The sequence below is a fragment of the Epargyreus clarus genome, unplaced genomic scaffold (genome assembly GCF_041222505.1).
Source record: "Epargyreus clarus isolate Ecla_fem2 unplaced genomic scaffold, WU_Ecla_fem_2.2 ptg000039l, whole genome shotgun sequence".
Taxonomy (NCBI): Eukaryota; Metazoa; Arthropoda; class Insecta; order Lepidoptera; family Hesperiidae; genus Epargyreus; species Epargyreus clarus.
The window spans coordinates 311,781-333,459 of NW_027332242.1; the positions used below are offsets into that span (position 1 = coordinate 311,781).

Genomic DNA, 21,679 nt, shown 5'->3' on the forward strand with positions numbered 1-21,679 from the left:
ACGAGAATAGTCTTTTTTAACCAACTTCACAAAATGAGGCGGTTGCTCAATTCTACCGTATATATGTTTTTTTCATGTTTGTTCGCGGATAACTTCGTCGTTTATGAACCGAACTGGATGATTTTTATTTTGTTGGAAAAAAAGATATTTCCAAAGTAGTTCCATTATAAGAAAATAAGGGTCTGATGATGGTAGACCAGAGAAATCGAGGGGAACTTTCAAAAATCGTAAGGGCGACTAGTGCATTTGTAAGATTTTTAGTTAGTCATCACTAAAAAAAGGTGAAAAAAAATTAATTAAAAAATACAATCGACTTCCATGTCACTACAAAGCAAAAATCAACTGAAACAAATTTTGGCTCAGCACATATCTTCGAAGCCGGCGCTCATATTGAACACGCTGTTTACGCCGTTATCCAACGAAATATATTTAGCACCGACTTCAGAACCAAACCAACATCCACTTCAGTTACCCTCCACGCTGCAGTGACACAGAAGTCGGCATTTATTTGTTATTTTGTTTTACAAAAACTACACTGTGTCGTATCTTTGTTCAATAACGAAATATTTGGTCATATTGCACTTTTCACTGGATGTGGCATTATGAATTGAATACATAATTCTGTTATTGATCGATTGAACTATGATCGAAAGTTATTGATGTCTGACCAAATTACGTTGTCAATACAATCGAATGATTGTTTGATGACAACTTGTGTTTATAAACTTCTGTGATTGGCTAAAACTCCACGTAATTTAAGCTCGGTCCCGCCTTCAACGAACACGTTACAATTTCAATATCAGCATTAAATATCAGCATCTTTTGTTGCGGATGCGGATGCTGATGCTGATATGTAAAAGAAAGCTGATAATCAGCGGATGCTGATGCTGATGATGATATTCGCAACAACCCTACACCGTACATTACATTTTCTAAGGAACCCATTTCGCCCGCTACTGATACCTGTATGTATACCGGTATGTATACCTAATATACCTATACATAATAAGAGCTAATGAGAGATAATGTATAGGTGAGCCCCCATGAAACAAAAGAATCTACGAGAGATTTTTTTATTAAGTCGTTCTCTTTGGCAAACCATATGATTACGTCTAATATAGCCTAATGTAGAAGATTTAATTTTAGTGTTTTTTTAATACTGTATGTAGAATAAACAGTTGACGGACTGTGAGAACTTTAGAACGTATGTATAGTTTGCGAGTGGGAAATAATGTAGGGAGAAATGAGCTGATTTTAAGTATAGCTCGTTGAGCGCGTTCTAGTTTAATCATATGAGTTTTAGCCGCTCCACCCCAACTAGTTATACAATAGGTGATTAATGATTGACACAAGGCAAAGTAAACGGTTTTTAGAACATTTTTATCAGCAATGTGGCGCAGGTTTCTAAATATATAGATCAATTTACGCAATCTTGTAGAAAGAAGTTCTATATGGAGACGGAAACTAAGATTATTGTCAATGGAAACGCCTAAATACTTAATGGAATCTGTTGGTGAAAGAGAAGGACATGAACATGGAATTTCCATTTTACGTGGACATCTGTGAGCGAAAATTCTGTAGCTGTTATCATTCGGTAGTGTATTATTATTTAACGAAAAAGACATATATTTAGATTTATCTACATTTAAGGTTAATTTATTTATATTTAACCATGCTAGAACCTTGTCAAAACCGACTTGAGCATTTTTAAAGACTTTGTTCCACGTATCAGCTTTAAAAACAAGAGCTGTGTCATCCGCGAATGAGATTATTTTACCATTAGTAAATTGTAGATTACAGAGATCGTTAATGTATGTAAGGAATAGCGTTAGTCCGAGAGTACTGCCCTGCGGTACTCCATGGCAGACCTCTACGTAATCACTGTAAAAATCACCAATTTTTACTCCTTGAACTCTATTTTTAGGTAATCCGCAAAAAGTTGGTGTTGTGTGTGCCTCACGCCTAAGGCTTCCAACTTACGCAACAGTAGTGAAACAGAAACTGTGTCAAATGCTTTCGCCAAATCTATGAATATTACAACTACCTTTTGGTTTGTATCTAAGCCTTTAACTACATATTCAATCAAATCGTGAACCGCGTCACTTGTAGACAAGCCAGATCTAAAGCCATACTGCGAGTTAGACAATAGATTGTTAATTTCCAGATATCTAATAAGCTGTTTATTCATAATTTTTTCTAATATTTTTGAAAGTGTGGGTAGAATCGAAATAGGTCTATAGTTATTGACACAGTTTCTGTCTCTACTTTTGTGTAACGGTAATATTTGAGTCTTTTTAAATTCATCGGGGAATTTTCCAGTACTGAGTGCAAGATTACATATGTGGACCAGTGAAGGGATGATTTTATCTTTATATCTTTTTAAGAATGTAGCTGAGATATTATCTGATCCAGGAGCACAATTAGTTCTTAAGTTTTGTATAATACTGTTGATCTCTTTGTAATCTAGGAAGAAGAAGTATCGTAGGAAGTAATACGATAGAATTAGGATGAGATTTATACGAGATTGGTGATATATAATTATTGATGTTGGCGACTTGTCTTAGCGTTTCCCATAATTTTTTATTACTAGTTAGCGAAGCAATTTTATGTTGACATTTTTCAAAATCCCGTTTTATCTTTTTCAGTAACGAATTACAAAAATTCCTATACCTCTTATAAGTGGTAATTATAATTAAATCATCAGGATAGCGTTTTGCTTTCTGATGTAGCTTGTCTCGATTTCTCATACATTTAATTAGTCCAGGCGTTATCCATGGCTTCATGGTTTTTCTACGATTCGATATTTTTAAAGTTTTACTATGAGAAGATTACTTATTGATTTGTTTACTTATTGATAGTTTTACTATGAGAAGATTACATATTGAAGATTGATTATTTTATTGATGCATTACTAAGGATTTTTGTCAAAGAAGAAGCTGCGAGATCAACATTTGTAATATTTAAAATATTTGAGAAGTCCAGTTTAGACATAAATTCATCTAGCTGAGGAAAGTCAATTTTGTTAATTGTCATCACGTGAGTATTACTTTTAGGGATATTTTATGTTCTAATATAAATATCAAGGTGTCATGATCAGTGAGAGATGTGTTAGCGACACAGACCTATATCTAAATAGATCCCGCATGTGTACGTATTAGCGTGGTTAAAACTCGGGTTAAAGGAGGTGGATTCAACTCACTTCGATGAAATGTCATTTAGTCCGAAAGTAACATTTGTTGTCATCGGATGTCAATTGACAGCAATAAACATGCCGAATTGCGCTATAATAAATTGTGTAAATTCTACAAGTAAATATAGCCGCGATAAAGAAAATATTTCCTTTCCAACGTAAGTAACGTTTTTCTTAAAATATGTATTATTTATTTTATAATTAATTATTTAACATTTGTTGTGGTTTCACAATGACAATTAGTTACTGAGTGTGTTTTATCAAATTTTGAGTGTGTTTAATCCATTGCAAATTTTGGTTACAAAGTTGTAAAGCTTCTGTATTAAAACACGCAATGAAAAGTAAAACGATCGATATTTCATCTTGTTGCTTAAAGATGATTGTCATTGGTTATTTCAAAATGAGTACCTGGGGTTGTACATGCCAGTTTCTTGTTCTCGATTATTTAATCGATTTTCGAAATGGATGAATAATAATGTTGTCTTAATAAATATTTTGTAACATTTTTTTTTTAATTCTAATCATGTTAATGTTTTTTGTTCTTTTTTTAATATTTACCATTAAATTTGCAGGTTTCCATTGCGATTGCGAATTCACCTACGCACCATCGCCATAATCAAATAACGATATGTTTACAACTTTCTATGAGAACCATGTATATAAAACAGTGTAAGCTACCTTAATGTAGCAAGTGTTTTTATTTATCATTTTATGTATTTGTTCTTATGTTAAAAAATGAAGCAATATAAGTTTTTCTAGGTCTATTATCCATTTATAATACGGCATATACACGGGGTCTACTGAAGTCGAAGGAGGGTCAGTTGGCCCCATGCTGAGACTATTTTAACACCAGAATTTAATAAATGTTTAAGCAATATTCATTTTGTATTAAATCTTTTTCCGTAGACATCTTGTTTTATTTTGTTGACTAAATTTATGGATGACACGGTAGATTTTGATAATGATGATTCGGCGACTTTTTTACCAAAACATTCGCAGAGCACTAGTAAAATAAATCTAGACGATCGATTTCTCGAAAATCTATCTTCGATTTTTCGATTTCAAAATCGATTTTTATAGCAGAACCGAATCGACTTTTGAAACGATTTTCTCTCTGACGCAGAATTAACAATGCACATCTCTAAATCTTTCTTGACAAGTGTCAGTCGATCGGATAAAAGTGGCACGCTTGGTTTTCATACAAATGAAGGTACATGTGTCATCTATTTAGATATAGGTCTGTGGTTAGCGACATAACAATAAGCACTGAGGCGCGTTTTTATAATAACATGATCTAGGCATGTCTTCCTATGTGTAGGAATGGTGTGTCCCGGCAGCACACCGTGGGTTGCTAACATATTTAAATACATAGCTGAATGAGCATCATTATTGTTAGGTGCAATGTCAATATTAAGATCTCCGATTAAAATAATATTAGCATAATGAGAGTGATTTATTAAGAAAACTTCTAGTGAGTCAATAAATAACGACACATTTTTGTAACCATAAGGTCTATAAATACATAATAATAAAGTATTTTGATCAATCTCAAATGTCAGACAGTTTGCTTCTCGTATTATTATTGGTTCTAAAACGTTAAACTGAAAAAACGATTTGTATAAAACAACAACACATTCGTTCTGTGTGTGATTATTAGCCGTGGACGCACATTTATAACCGTTTACAACCGGAATATTGTTAGTCCTCTTTAACCAACAATACTTTTGAACTCTTGTAAACAATACTAAACACGTTAAATAGTTTTAGATATATTTCATTTGGGCACTCAATACTCGCAAACACTTTCCAATCAATCACGACTAACTGCTCTTTTATACGCTGATTACTTAAAACACACCTAACTTTTACCGCATTACCTCTGCCTTGCGAATCATACGTCTCAATGTGACCGCCTATTAAATAGTGATCCGATATTTTGCAACGAAGTAGATGCGCGTGCGCCGGCCGGCTGCTACGCACCCACAGATGATCGATACACGACGACACTGCCCGCCCGCTCACCACCTCCTCGCGCGTTGCGTCATTTAGCTTGCACGTAAAGCCAAGCTCACACATGATATTTATGTATTGATCGGTAATATTACTTATATCTTTTTCGCAGAGGTTTACATTTGTGTCTCCTATTACTATTATATCCCTCCTTTTGGGTATGCTTTTAATGACATTAGAGAGTTCTTCTATAAATTTATGCTTATTTGTGTTTGGGGGTCTGTATATGGTCAACATCTGTAACTTGTGATTCTTAAAAGTTATTTGAGCACACAACATCTCCATATTCAAAACCGGTCTTCCTTCGACTTCTACATTTAGGTCTTCTTTAACATACATGAGTATTCCGCCTCCTCTTTGCTTCTTTCTTGTATTAGCGTATAATTTATATCCTTTAATTTTATACATAGATACCTCCACTTCTTTTATATTTATTCCCGTTAAAATGGCAATGCTTATATTATGTTTACTCTCTGTTAACAGTACCAAAAATTCCGCAAAATTCTTCCTTAACGATCGTATATTTAAATGAAGAAAACTGAAATTGTGGCTATTATTATATATGTGCTCTGCCCATACAGTTGTACTATTAAACTTTACTAGATTATTTTCTTCATCATTTATATTGACGTCAAAGGTGTAGTATACCATGCCTTATGCAATTCTGTTATCGCTTGCAGCATTGCTCGATATCTACCTCCGATCTAATGTTATAAATCTTATTTTTGACCTCATTTTTTCTTATAAGAATTTTCGAATTTTGGATCCAAATAAACTTGAAATGAGATTTTAATTGACTTTTAGTAAGCCAAAATAAACGTCGTAATGATGGCGTCAGATCTTCGTTTATATATATCGTTGAGTTATTGCTATTATTAAGTACATCATGGTTTGTCACTTTACATTTTTTCTGCTTCAACCACAAGTTTTTATCTTCCTTTGATTGTAAGGTAACAATTACTGGACGGGGCTGTCTTTTTGCGTCCGCTATCTTTTGTGAGCCTACCCTCCGTACTTCTTTTATTGATGAATCTTGCAAATTCAATTTTACGGCGATTTTGCTTACTACGTCCTTAATATTTTCATTCTGAGTCATGTCCAACCTAATTATTTCGATGTTGTTCTCTTTATCTTTTTGCTCCAATACTTCCACCCTTTCTTCTAGTGCTCGGTTACATTTATCTAAATAAATGTTTTTATTTTCTAAACTTGTAATTTTCTTTTCAGTTGCTTCTTTCAATTCCAACATTCTCTGGTACTTTTCTGCGTAGGAGTCTATTGCAGTCGCCGTTTCTTCCATTTTTTTTTCCATCTTGTAAATGATATCCATTTTGGCATTCATTTCGGCGAGGACAGTTTCTATATTTTTATTTCCTGCACTACTGACCGTTAAGACGTCCATCGGGGTCTGTTCTTCCGGACTGCTATTATTCCGGCATTCTTCACATAGGCCTTTTTGCGTAAAAGATTTTAGGTTACGTACACATCTTCTATGGAATGTCAACCGACAGGCCCCTTTACATTGCGTAACATCGTCTTTTGCAACGGATATGTATTGTTTACATTTACCACATTGCACCATTTTCACTTTAATTAGGTAGGTATTTACTTTTACAACACACACGATAGTTACTAACACACGTCCGTTCTCCGAGAGCGTAAGTACGAAGTTAGAAGAGTACCTGTAAAACAAAAAGTGGTAGATCTACAATAATTAGAACGGTACCGATAGAACTTAAAGTGGTAGGTCTATAATAATTAGAGCGGTACCAATAGAATTCTAAGTGGTAGTCCTATAATAATTAGGGCGGTGCCGATAAAAGTGAAAGTGGTAGTTCTACAATAATTAGAACGGTACCAATAGAATTTTAAGTGGCAGTCCTACAATAATTAGGGCGGTGCCGATAAAACTTAAAGTGGTAGTTCTATAATAACTAGAACGGTACCAATAGAATTCTAAGTGGCAGTCCTACAATAATTAGGGCGGTGCCGATAAAACTTAAAGTGGTAGTTCTACAATAATTAGAACGGTACCAATAGAATTCTAAGTGGCAGTCCTACAATAATTAGGACGGTGCCCATAAAACTTAAAGTGGTAGTTCTATAATAATTAGAACGGTACCAATAGAATTCAAAGTGGCAGTCCTACAATAATTGGGGCGGTGCCAATGGAATCGAAAGTGAAAGGTCTACAATAATTAGAACAGTACTAATAAAATTGAAAGTGATAGTTCTACGAGAACTTATCGTAGTTCTCGTATTTAAATACAATTTTAACAGCGCTATATAAATTTCTATAGAAATTAGAACGGCACCAACAGTCTTAAATGATGGTCCTCTTAACAGAGAACGGTACGAACAACATTTCGTCATGAAATGAATAGTACCCACCGAAATTCCTATTGCAGGTAGTCACAAAATATGATATCACGAGTATCGACAATATATTTAAGGAAAGTGGAAGCGGACGCCTATAACTGTCTCTCAATAAAACTAAAGTCATCGCAGTAAAGGTAAAAAGACATCGGTTTTTGCATATGTAAGTATACCAACAGTATTCCAGGATTTCAACAAACAATCTAATGCTTGCCAATAAGCGAAGGAGATATGCAAAAAGTTCTTATTAAACTTAGACGGAAGATTCTCGGGTTCATCTGCCCTTAAGGAGTTTATTTATTAGAAATTTATTAGAAGAATAATGAAAAAAAAATAATAATAACTATTGGTGGTGACTTCAATTGCATGTACCTATTGTTATATTCATGGTATTCTGGGCTGCGCCTTGGCCTGTATTTGGAGTGTTTCAATTTATTTTTAAACATGGAGCTACTTCTTGTAACGTCACAAACTACACAAGAAGTACTAAAGAAGGACAGACGGGTTTTGAGTGGCTTTTATACTGATGGCTAATGTTGTCATTGACAATTCTTTCAGGTGATTGTTTCGACTTGATTGATAGTTACAAGTTATTTCAGTTGCAGTTTTCTGTGAAAAGAAACACAAACAAACATGATTATGATGCAGATGGCTTCGGGTTCTATGGAAGGCGCCGTGTTGAGTTTGGTTCAGATCCTTCCTATAAAGAGATGGACACACCTATTTATGGTAACAGACTGGATTTGGTCATACCGTCCTTTCAGTATTGCTGTAGTGTGTTATTAAGTATGGTACACCACAAAACTAAGGTCCTACGGTGTGAGTTTTATTCGTGGGTGGTTCATAACAAATGGTGCGACAGATGTGACCCTGGAATAGGTTATTTTACGTATATAGTATGACCAAAGAGGCCGACGTGTGATTGGAAATTAATCACACAATCATTTGCCAACTAAAATTAGTTTTTACAGATAATTTATTGTTGAAAGAAAAAATATTCTTTAACATTATTCATTAGCCTTGATTCTTTTTAAATTTGCTTAAAAAAAAAGAAAAACATGTAATCTACATTATAATTTGTAAAGTGAAGGCTATGAAAATCTTTCTATTTTGGGTTTCATAGTGGTGGAATCTAATCAAATATCTTTATTGCTTCAATGTGGTTTTTACGTGGTTCTACACTTGGAATATATAAAACCGTTATATTCCACCTAGCAAGGTATGCAATATTTTACGGTGTCAATTGAACAAACAATTAAGTATCTGCTTTTAACAGTTTAATTATATTCTGAAATAAATATAAATTTACCTAAAATACCTTTATAATAACGTTAAATGTTATTATAAAGGTATTTTAGGTAATTTATAATAACGTTTGTTTTTTTTCGGGTAGTTCGGCCAAAGTGGACAGTGTATTGTGCCAGATTATATTTCAAGTTTTATAGTAATTTCTTCCTATATTACATGTAAACCGTGTGAATCTCATGCTACAGTGGACAGTATAGTCGTGCGTGATAAAGGTTGTGGCATTGGTGAAGAAAAATAAGTGTTTTTTGCGAGTTTTAAATTGTTACCTAGCCGCCAGCTGTTGTTGTTTGACAGTTGGCTGATTCTTAAAATAAACAATTTGCTTCAATATTAGTACGCAAGTAAAAGTGCTGTGTAATCTGTGAGAACTCGATGACTAAATATTAGTAGTAGTATAAAATAAAATAATATATAAAACTTATTTCGGTATAGGAGTTATTGTGAACGCAAACAGCGCCATCTAGTGACAAACACGCTCCGTATCCGACTTGATCCGTAGTAAATTTATCATTAAGATCATGGCAAACAAGTGCAGTATCTGCGGCAAGTTTACGTCGGCAGATGGCGCTAAGTGTAGCCATTGTGGATTGATCTTCCATCGTCAATGCGTCAAAATAAGCCCAGATGCTCGCCTCCCCGCCAGATGGCAGTGTAGGTGTTGTAAACAAAAACCGGTCAAACCCATAACTCCAGAGTCGAGTAGTCCGGGTAGTACTGACGCCGACTTTAGCGATGCAGCGGCAGTAGATGCTGTTAAAGCCGGGGAAGTAAATGTCGCTCAAGAAATACATTTAATGCGTTCGCAACTTACAACTCTTATTGAAGAAATGTCTGGCTGCAGGCAAGAAATGGCATTTTTCAGGCAGGAGGTGCTTAAACTTAACGCCGCTGTTACAGAGTTCAACACTCGTCTAAATAAAGTGGAAGAAAAGTGCAACCAGATAAGCAATCGCCTCTCTGAAGCGGAATCAAAAATTAGCGCTCAATCGGGTGTCGATTTAAACTCAAAAGTCGAGATTATGCTTAATGATAGATACCAGGACACATTTCTAACAGATATCGAGATAACTGGTTTAGAGGAGCAACATAACGAAAATCCCTTACACCTAGCAGCATTAGTAGCACAAAAAGTAGGTGTCCCTTTAGACGAACGTGATATCGTGAACGCGCAGCGGAGAGGCAAACGTCGCGGTGTTGCTGCCGGAGTGGATGTGAGCGCCGCGCCCCGCCCGCGCGTCCTCGTCGTGCGGCTGGCTCGGCGAGCTATCCGCGACCAACTAATAAGCGCCGCTCGCACTCGCCGTGATGTAGACTCATCGGGGATTGTTACAACAATCCCGCCGCGCCGCTTGTATATAAATGAGCGGCTGACCTGGCTAAACAGGCGGCTTTTTCATAAGTCGCGGGAAGAAGGGCGTTCTAAAGGTTGGAAGTATGTGTGGACCAAAGATGGGAGAATCTTTGCTAGGCGCGAAGCGGATTCGCCGGCTCTTCGCATTAGATCGGACTCTGATATCGATAGGGTTTTCCGTGATAAATAATCTTATAGAGAAATTCATTATAACTTGTTGTGCCTTCTTAAATATAAATACAATGTCTATATGTGTAATGGTGCAGCATATACATATATATTGGTGTGTGCAAATATACGTAATTTATATTATTTTTTATTTATACCCATATCTTTATATCATTTTTCCTAACTACATCATTAATATATACATACATCTTGAAAACAGTGAATATATTTACATACATTACGCTATTTTATCCTATATTATAATTGCCTTAACATTTACAATTAAAACAAAACACTTACCTTTTATTATAATTACTCTCAATCTTACTTATAAAATAATAACAAATTTAGTTCATTTGACGACACATCTAATTTGGACCTATTCTTTTTATTCCTATGCATAGATCAAAAGCAATGAAATTTGGTTTGCTCAATGCAGGTTCACTTGGAACTAGACACGACGAATTCCTAGCAGCAATGTTAGATCATAGAGTACACGTAATGGCTATAAATGAAACCTGGTTGAGACATGGAGAGGAGGGGCGCGCTCCCGTGGTACCCGGTTACAAATTGATGCACACGCCACGGCCTTCGGCTGTGCGTGCGCGTGGGGGAGGGATAGGATTTTATATTCAGAATGACTTACGGGTACGGGTCCTTCCTCATCCCGTTTCAACACTTGTCGAACAAATGTGGCTAAGCATAAACGTGAACGGCAAGTCCATACTCATTGGTACCGCGTACCGTCCTCCGTGGTTGTCGCTGCAAATTTTTGTAGAAGCGTTAACCGACTCTCTTTCATCTTTTACATGGCATAATTACACAATGTTATTAGGCGATTTCAATGTTAACTTATTAAACAAACAACATATAAATACAAAAACCATTTTAGATTTCTTAACCTTACAAAATTTAAAGCAATATGTGAGTGAACCTACACATTTTACAGATTATAGTGAAAGTCTTATAGATTTAATTTGTGCAGATGCCCCTATTACAAATACTTTAGTCACTTTTATAAAAGATTTAAGCAATCATAGTTTCATAACATGTCAACTTAATATTTACAAAAACCGCACCTGCCCTAAGTTGATTACCTATAGACCTCTTAAAGATATAAACTTGGACCATTTTCAGGATAACCTATTAAATGTAGATTGGAGTCAGGTCAAACAATTAAGTAATGTAAATGACATGGTAACGCATTTCACAACGCAATTATTAAATATATTCAATTGGCATGCTCCTTTAACAACTTTTCGGCTTAAAAAATGTCAACATCCCTGGGTTACATACAATATAAGATTAATGATGAAGACTCGTAACGAAGCACATGACAAATGGCGTAAAAGTAAATTGGATACACACAAAAACTATTACAAAGACCTTAAAAATGCAGTTACCGCTGCTATATATTCAGAGAAAAAAGCCTATTTTAGGCACTATATTAAATCTAATCTTTCTAACCCACATGCCATGTGGAAACATTTGAAACAACATGTTTCCATCAAGCCCAAATATGATGTTGCGATTCCGGCACACTTGTGTGATTCAAATAAAATTAATGACTTCTTTCTAGATATCCCTGGGGATAAACATGTTCTCCTTTCTCATATTACGTACTATGAATATCATAAATTCTGTCCGGAATCTTTTAGTTTCCACCAGGTGAATGAAACGGATATTGCCACGGTAATTAAATCCCTGCATTCTAACGCTACAGGGATTGATGTGCTATCCCTTGATATGCTGACGTTGACGCTTCCTCATACGCTCGACGTCATTACTAAAATAATTAATATGTCTTTTAGCAGTAACACTTTTCCTGTTTTGTGGCAAAATGCGTTGGTAAAGCCAATACCAAAGAAAGATAACCCTGCGGAACTTAAGGACCTTAGACCTATAAGTATACTACCTAATATTTCTAAAATCTTAGAAAAAGTTGCCTGCTCTCAATTAAAACGTTATTTAGAAATAAATAATATTTTACCAACCAATCAGTCTGGTTTCAGAACAAAAAGAAGCACCACTACTGCTTTGATGGGTGTTGTTGATGACCTCCTTGCAGCACAGTCTGTGGGAGAAGGAACTATTCTTGTCCTTCTTGATTACACGCGTGCTTTTGATTGTTTGAATATACCACTGCTCCTATCCAAACTATCTTACTATGGCTTAAGTTTGGAGTCGATAAAATGGTTCGACAGCTATTTTAGGCATCGGACCCAATGTGTTATTTTGGACCAAAGACAGAATGCACAGAAAGACTACTCCACTAGTAAAGAAATAGATAGAGGAATAGCACAAGGCTCCATATTAGGGCCATTGCTCTTTATATTGTACACTGCAGATGTAGTTAAGAACATCAGACATTGTAAATACCATATTTACGCAGATGATCTGCAAGTCTATATTTCTTTTAAGCCTTCTGAAACACAATCTGCCGTGAATAAATTAAATGAAGATTTGGAACGTATCTGTAAATGGTCCAACATAAACACCCTAACCTTAAATCCACAAAAATCAAAATATCTAATCTTAGGTAGTAACAAGAAAATTAAAAAAATTGTTTCGAAGGACCCAAAGGTGCTTGTGAGTGGTAAGTCTGTTGAAAGAGTCTCAGAGGCGCGGAATTTGGGAATATTAATGGACGAGTCCTTACGTTTCGAAAACCATGTCATAAATGTAGCTCGAAATTGTTTTTATAGACTTAAAGTACTTTACCGCATAAGAGATTTTATAGGTACTGATTTAAGAACTAAGCTATGTGAATCATTAGTACTTTCGAAATTAAACTATGCCGATACCGTGATAGGCCCGCGACTTCTAACGCGCTCTGAGAAGCTGATACAGCGCGTACAAAATGCTTGCATGAGGTATTGTTTTAATATACCACCGCGATCGCACGTCACACCCTATATAAACAATGCTAATATATTAAAAATGAAGAACAGGAGACAGCTTCATTTTGCTTCCCTACTATTCGGCATAATAAAACATAAGTCGCCGCCATATCTATATAACAAATTACAATGGTCTAAATATATCAACACTACACACCAAACCCGCGCTGTTAGTTTTAGGTTATGCTATCCAACACACTGCACTGCTGCGTTCCGTGGTAGTTTTAATTACTGTGCAACGAAGTGTTGGAACAATCTTCCTCCACCAATTCGTAATACAAAATCGTTAAATAATTTTAAAATTAAATACAAACTGCATCTTTTAAAGTTTCAAAAATGTCAGCAATAATGAATCTTTCACGTACACAGACATTCTCTCATACACATGCACTTACGCACCCACACATGAACATACACACGCAAATACACGCAACACACGCACACACACTACCCACTCATACTCACCCACGCCAATTTCATGCTTACACTTATTTCTTGCACTGTTCACTCGCTTCAAATATAATATATATGTATATATATACAGATACTACAGATTATTACCAGTATTATTAGTAGCTATAACACAAATTTTATCTATATTCATATAAATATCTATGTTATTTAATTATTATAACCAGTACGTATAGCACACACCACTTGTCCGAGCTGCGCGAAAAATAATACGGGGTTTCACCGAAAACCAGCAGCCGCGGTATCCCGCGACACAGGCTGAGTGTAACCCTTTTTCGGTATCCATCCTCATACTTAATAATTTTGCTCACTTGTTATGTCATATATATTATGTTATATCTGTCTGTTTGTTTTATGTAATATGTATTAAGTACTAAGTAACCTTAATTGTAACAGGATGTTTACCGAAATAAATGTTTTCTTTCTTTCTTTCTTTCTTTCAAATGTCACTATTTGGTTTTATTGAAAACAAAAATAACGTTATATGATTTTAGACTAAAATTATCGCGGAATTGAGACATTTTATTATGTAACGGGTACTCACGATATGCGTTTTTTATTGCCGATATTTCGATCCAGTTACAAACTCTAGTACTCAATCCATAGATATAATCTAGTACTACTTCTGGTCTCTAGGAACTTCAATAGAGAAGATGGTTTTAAGTTAGCCCAAACGTGGAATCCAGTGGTTAGTTTATGCAAGTCACAAATAGTGCAAAGTACGGTGCGTAAGGATATTGTCAGTGTTGTGTGTCGTGATATGAAACCTAGAAAAGAAAAACGAACTAGACGTGGGGTAGATAGATTAATCTACCACTAGTACTTGTCAACGGTTTCTCCCCTCCACCTCAGTTTCGCCATGACCACGATCCATGCAACTGGATCGAAATATCGGCAATAAAAAACGCATATCGTGAGTACCCGTTACATAATAAAAATAACGTTTTTCTGAGTCGTTACTTCATTGCTAAAAACCGTGTCTGCTTTGGTACTCTAATGTGCAATGTGCTGGAAAAATCGCCAAAGTAATCACATTATCATATAATGATTTCGTCCTGGTCATAGTACGGCTACTGCGTTACTAAAAATCACAGACGACATTCGCATGGGGATGGATAATCAACAGCTGACCGTATTAACGCTGTTAGATTTCAGCAACGCGTTTAATGCTGTTGATTATGATGTCCTCATAGGGGTTTTGCGTTCTCGTTACACATCTCCGACGGCGATTGATTGGTTTCATAGTTACTTGTATGGTCGCCGACAGCGTATTCAAATCGATGACAAATTTTCCAACCGGTCGAGTACTACTGCCGGTGTACCGCAAGGTGGCGTGTTGTCTCCACTTCTGTTTGCTATCTTCATAAATTCTATTAGTCTCCACCTCACTTCTCTCTACCATCTTTATGCAGACGATCTTCAAATTTACAGTCAAGCAAATTTGAGCAACTTGCACTGCGCCATCAAAATTGTTAACACTGATCTGACTCATGTTTCGACTTGGAGTAAGACATATGGCCTTAAGTTAAATGCCTCCAAATCGCAGGCTATTATTATAGGGAGTTCGCGACTGACCTCTAGAATCGACTGGAACCTGTTACCACCAATTACTCTGGATAACGTTATTATTCCTTACAGTAATACGGTGAAAAATCTGGGTATATACATGGACCAACACTTCTCATGGATACCGAAGATCACGGAGGTTAGTAAAAAGCTGTTTTCTGCAGTGGGCTCTCTTCGTAGGTTGAGTAATGTTTTACCTATTCCCACTAAAATAACGCTTGCACAATCATTACTTCTACCTATACTTGACTACGCTGATGTGTGTTATCCTGACATTACCGAGGAGCAATTAGATAAGCTTGAGCGTCTTCAAAATTTGTGTATACGGTTCATATTTGGATTACGAAAATATGACCATATCTCTGAATATCGCACTAAACTCAAGTGGCTCCCAATTCGCCTTCGCCGGAATGCTCACATTCTATCTCTTCTCTATTGTTTACTATTTAATCCAACTGCGCCTCCCTACCTCAAACAACACTTCCAGTTTCTACACTTGTCCCATGACCGATATCTCCGTTCTACAGAAAATCTTGCTCTCTATACGCCTTCTCACTCAACTTCCTTTTATAAAAAATCCTTCACTGTTTCAGCTATCCGTCTTTGGAACTCCCTCCCAGTATCTATTCGTAACTCCCAGTCCCTATACTCCTTCAAAAATCTAGTAAAATCTCACTACCTTCAACTCTAACTTTATTCCTTCTCTAAAGTTGTGCTCTTGCTATTAATCATACTTTGTTTCTAAATTTAATTAGCTTCTTTCCCTTTTACTTATTTATTCTTCTCCTACTGCTATCCCTTATCTTACACTTCATTTTACATATTATTAGTTAACATTTTAATTATTTTGCACCCTACCTTTTATTGTATTTCATACATTCTTTAACTCCTCACCCTAAGGTTGTCTGGAAGAAATCGCTGTTTTAGCGATAAAACCGCCTTTGTACGACACAAAGTATGTATATGACCTAAATTGTATGTTTTTATTTTATGTTCTATACCTGGGTACAATAAAGAGTATTATTATTATTATTATTTCGTTGTGTATTGTAATAGGCAAAGTAAACTACTGAAGCTACAATCATGAAATTTGAAATATAGCTTCATTTTGTAATGTAGATGCGCACTAAGAACGGATTTTTTGATATTCCGCGGTTAAGGAGGTTAAATGGGGGTTAAAAGTTAGTATGAAAGTCCGTCAGTTTTAAAGCAAACTGGCTGAAAATTGGTATTTAGCTTTCTGATTTTAAGTAATAAAAATCTAATCTAAGGGTTTTTCGAAAATCAACCCTAAAGGTGGTTAAATAGGGGTTGCAAGCCTATTTTAAATTTTGCCATTTTGAAAGCCAGCACTATGAAAGTTAGTCATTGCTTTACTGGTTAGATATAATAAAACTTTAGTTTTACCGTTTTTAGAAAATCAACCCCTATGTGGGTTAAATAAGGGTTGTAAGTTTGTATGGAATTTCCCTAGTTTTGATGTAAACTATGAAAAATGGTATTTGGGTTTTCGATTAAAAATAATTAAAAATGTATTTTACCATTTTTGGAAAATCAACCCTTAAGTTGGTAAAATAAGGGTTGATAGCTTATTTTAAAACTTGCCAATTTGAAAGCCAGCACTATGAAAGTTACCCATTGCTCTACTGGTTAGATATAGTGGAACTTTAATTCTACTGTTTATGGAAAATCAACCCTTATGTGGGATAAATAAAGGTTGTAAGTTTGTATGAAAATCCCCCAGTTTTGATCTAATCTCTATGAAAATCTGTATTTAGCTTTTTGGTAATGAATAATTAAATACCTATTTCATTGTTTTTGGAAAATCAACCCTTAAGTTGGTAAAATAGGGGATGACAGCTTATTTTAAAATTTGCCAATTTGAAAGCCAGCACTACGAAAGTTTGTCATTGCCTTACAGGTTAGATATAGTGGAACTTTAATTCTACTGTTTATGGAAAATCAACCCTTATGTTAGTTAAATAAGGGTTGTAAGTTTGTATGAAAGTCCCCCAGTTTTGATGTAAACTGTATGAAAATCGGTATTTGGGTTTTAGATAGAAAATAATTAATTACCTATTTCATTGTTTTTGGAAAATCATCCCTTTGGGTCGTTAAAGGGGGGTTGGAATTTTATTTCAAACTCCGTTAATTCGGAAGCAAAGACTATAAAAATTTGCATTTGGCTTTCCTGTTGGAAATAATAGAACTTTTTAACACCATTTATGGAAAATCTACCCTTATGAGGGTAAAATAGGGGTTGAAAATTTGTTGGGAGATCCGCAGATTTTGATTTCTGGCTTTCTGATTGAAAATAGCTTTCTGATTGAAAATAATAGAACACATATTTTACCGTTTTTGGAAAATCAACCCTTAAGTTCGATTCATAGGGAATAGAACTTTATTTTAAAATCAGTTAATTTGGAAACAAGGATTGTAAACCATAACACGCTCATATTAGACACGCTGCTTACATCGTTATCCAACGAAATATATTGAGCGCTGACTTCAGAAATATGTATGTTTCTGAAGTCGGCGCTCATATTAGACACGCTGTTTACATCGTTATCCAACGAAATATATTGAGCGCCGACTTCAGAAATATGTACTAAACCAACATTTATTTCAATTATTTTTTACTTTGTAGTGACATAGAAGTCGGTTGTATTTTTTTGTTAAAAATTTTTTTATACCCAATGATGACAGCGAGGACGATCAACCTGATACTGACCTTCCTGGGACTCCACAAACCATAGATACCCGAAAACTAGTACAAGATATAAGCAGGGAATTGAAAAAAACGTTTAGAGAGGAAATGAGAAACTTGGAGTCATCGTTGAGTTCTTAAGTGAGCAGATTAGTAATATGGAGCAGTCTATCAAACAACAGGACAGCGCTATAAGAAACTTAGAAAACAAAAACGAGGATCTACGTAACAAAAACAAAAACTAAGAGTTACGGGTGAGCGTTCTCGAACAAGATATGAAAAGGTGTGAACAACAGTCCTTATCAATGGCGTTGGAGATAGCTGGTTTACCTGAAATACCTCCGAAAGATGTAGATAAGATGGTGAAGACTATAGCTACCGAATTAAACATGGACGAAGAACAGTTACAATCATCTCAATTACTACCAGGTTCGAAAGATAAGCCCGGTCCTATCCTCGTTAACATGAAGACGAAATTAGCCCGTAAACAATGGATAGACGCTGCCAAGGAAAAATGTCTTACTGTAGGAGTCTTGCTGCCTAACGTCCCTAAGGAGAAAGCTGACAACAGAGTGTATATTAGAGAAGCCTTAACTAAATATGTGAAAACACTTTTGTATAATACCAAAAGACAACTGCGGAGCTCGTTTCAGTTTATATGGTGTAAGGACGGTAAAGTGTGTGTAAGAAAAAATATTAATAGTAAAATACACTACATTAGATCCGAACTAGACATTGAGCGTCTATTAGATAACTGAGCTAATTGCCTATCGCTACTCAAATTTAATTTTTATTAGACTAATACTCATAATTATATATAAGAACAAATATAATGAATGCACAAATTCAAGAATTGTTCGACTGCAGTTCCACTAACAGTTTTTTCAACAGGCTCCCCACTGGAAGCCATTTAACCTTATCATGTTTACACATAAATATCAGATCTATGATTAAAAACTTCACGAAGCTACTTCAAATGATTCATAGCTGCACATTTCCGTTAGACATTATTGTTCTCACAGAAGTAGGTATCTCGAACCATATCGAGCATGTATATAATATACCTGACTACAATATGTACTCACAGCTACGAAACAATAAACGCGGTGGTGGCATAATAATATACGTTTAAAATCATATTAAATTTACTATTTCCAATTATACACCTAAAATATTTAAAAGTTTGAGTGGTACCGTAAAAATAAATTCATCTCAAGTAATAACAGTATGTGCCGTCTGTAGACCTCCATCGACAAAGAAAAACATTTTTGTAAAGGAACTAGGTAAGTACATTACGAAGTTAGACTCAATACAAAATCTCCTTCTCATTGACGACATAAACATTGACCTAAAAACTGTTTCATCCTATAAAGATTCATATCTAGAAACACTGAGCGAACACGGACTAATGTGTGAAATATTGGAGTACACGAGAATAGAAACAAAATTGAACACAATCACTAAATCATGCATTGATCACATATTTGCGCGAATCCCCACATTACATCCTTATTCGGCGGTGTTAGACGTCGTACTGGCCGATTATCGAGCCCTTTTCTTTAGCTGCGTCTGTGATGCGGCACCTGAGCGCATACAGCATGTAACAAAAAGTATAATTAGCTCAAAAAGGTAAAATGGGATTTAACAAATGGTATGGAGTGTCCACGCAAGATTTATAATTTTATAAGCAGTTCATTTCAAAATGCAAATAAAATTGCTACTAGTATTAAAACATCTAAGCATAAACAATGTAAGCTCTTTAGACTCCCCTGGATTGATAAAAATGTTGTTAAATTGTGCGAAAAACGTAATCATTTATTTAAATCTTGGAAAAATAATACTAATAATGTATAAACAAGGTTAGAATACAATAAAATTCGTAATAAAGTGCATAACATTTTGGAATACAAAAGAAACACATACTACATGAAAAAATTTGGCAGTAATTTCAAAAATACACAAAAAGTCTATGAAATTGTGAAGCAAATGCTAGGTCGAACAAAACTATCGATTGATGCTGCAATACGTAAAGCATTTAATTCACAAGGACTTACCATTGAACAAATTGTTCAAAATGTTGCTAACGAATTTAATAAACCAATTATAAAAATTAAACCTAACTGTAAAATTAAACTCATAGACCCTAACAACTACACTGAGCAAATCAATTCAAGCATACTTTTACAAAAAGTTTCTACTACTACTACTACTACTACTACTACTACTACTACTACTACTACTACTACTACTACTACTACTACTACTACTACTACTACTACTACTACTACTACTACTACTACTACTACTACTACTACTACTACTACTACTACTACTACTACTACTACTACTACTACTACTACTACTACTACTACTACTACTACTACTACTACTACTACTACTACTACTACTACTACTACTACTACTACTACTACTACTACTACTACTACTACTACTACTACTACTACTACTACTACTACTACTACTACTACTACTACTACTACTACTACTACTACTACTACTACTACTACTACTACTACTACTACTACTACTACTACTACTACTACTACTACTACTACTACTACTACTACTACTACTACTACTACTACTACTACTACTACTACTACTACTACTACTACTACTACTACTACTACTACTACTACTACTACTACTACTACTACTACTACTACTACTACTACTACTACTACTACTACTACTACTACTACTACTACTACTACTACTACTACTACTACTACTACTACTACTACTACTACTACTACTACTACTACTACTACTACTACTACTACTACTACTACTACTACTACTACTACTACTACTACTACTACTACTACTACTACTACTACTACTACTACTACTACTACTACTACTACTACTACTACTACTACTACTACTACTACTACTACTACTACTACTACTACTACTACTACTACTACTACTACTACTACTACTACTACTACTACTACTACTACTACTACTACTACTACTACTACTACTACTACTACTACTACTACTACTACTACTACTACTACTACTACTACTACTACTACTACTACTACTACTACTACTACTACTACTACTACTACTACTACTACTACTACTACTACTACTACTACTACTACTACTACTACTACTACTACTACTACTACTACTACTACTACTACTACTACTACTACTACTACTACTACTACTACTACTACTACTACTACTACTACTACTACTACTACTACTACTACTACTACTACTACTACTACTACTACTACTACTACTACTACTACTACTACTACTACTACTACTACTACTACTACTACTACTACTACTACTACTACTACTACTACTACTACTACTACTACTACTACTACTACTACTACTACTACTACTACTACTACTACTACTACTACTACTACTACTACTACTACTACTACTACTACTACTACTACTACTACTACTACTACTACTACTACTACTACTACTACTACTACTACTACTACTACTACTACTACTACTACTACTACTACTACTACTACTACTACTACTACTACTACTACTACTACTACTACTACTACTACTACTACTACTACTACTACTACTACTACTACTACTACTACTACTACTAC

At 35.1% G+C, this 21,679-nt stretch overlaps 1 protein-coding gene across 1 annotated transcript; it reads left to right on the forward strand.

Annotated features, from left to right (window-relative positions):
* Positions 1-18,352: 18,352 nt before the first annotated feature.
* On the forward strand, positions 18,353-18,805 carry LOC140757071 (uncharacterized). The gene has a single exon (XM_073092610.1). It carries the CDS (start codon positions 18,353-18,355, stop codon positions 18,803-18,805), a length of 453 nt encoding a protein of 150 aa, XP_072948711.1.
* The last annotated feature ends 2,874 nt before the right edge of the window (positions 18,806-21,679 follow it).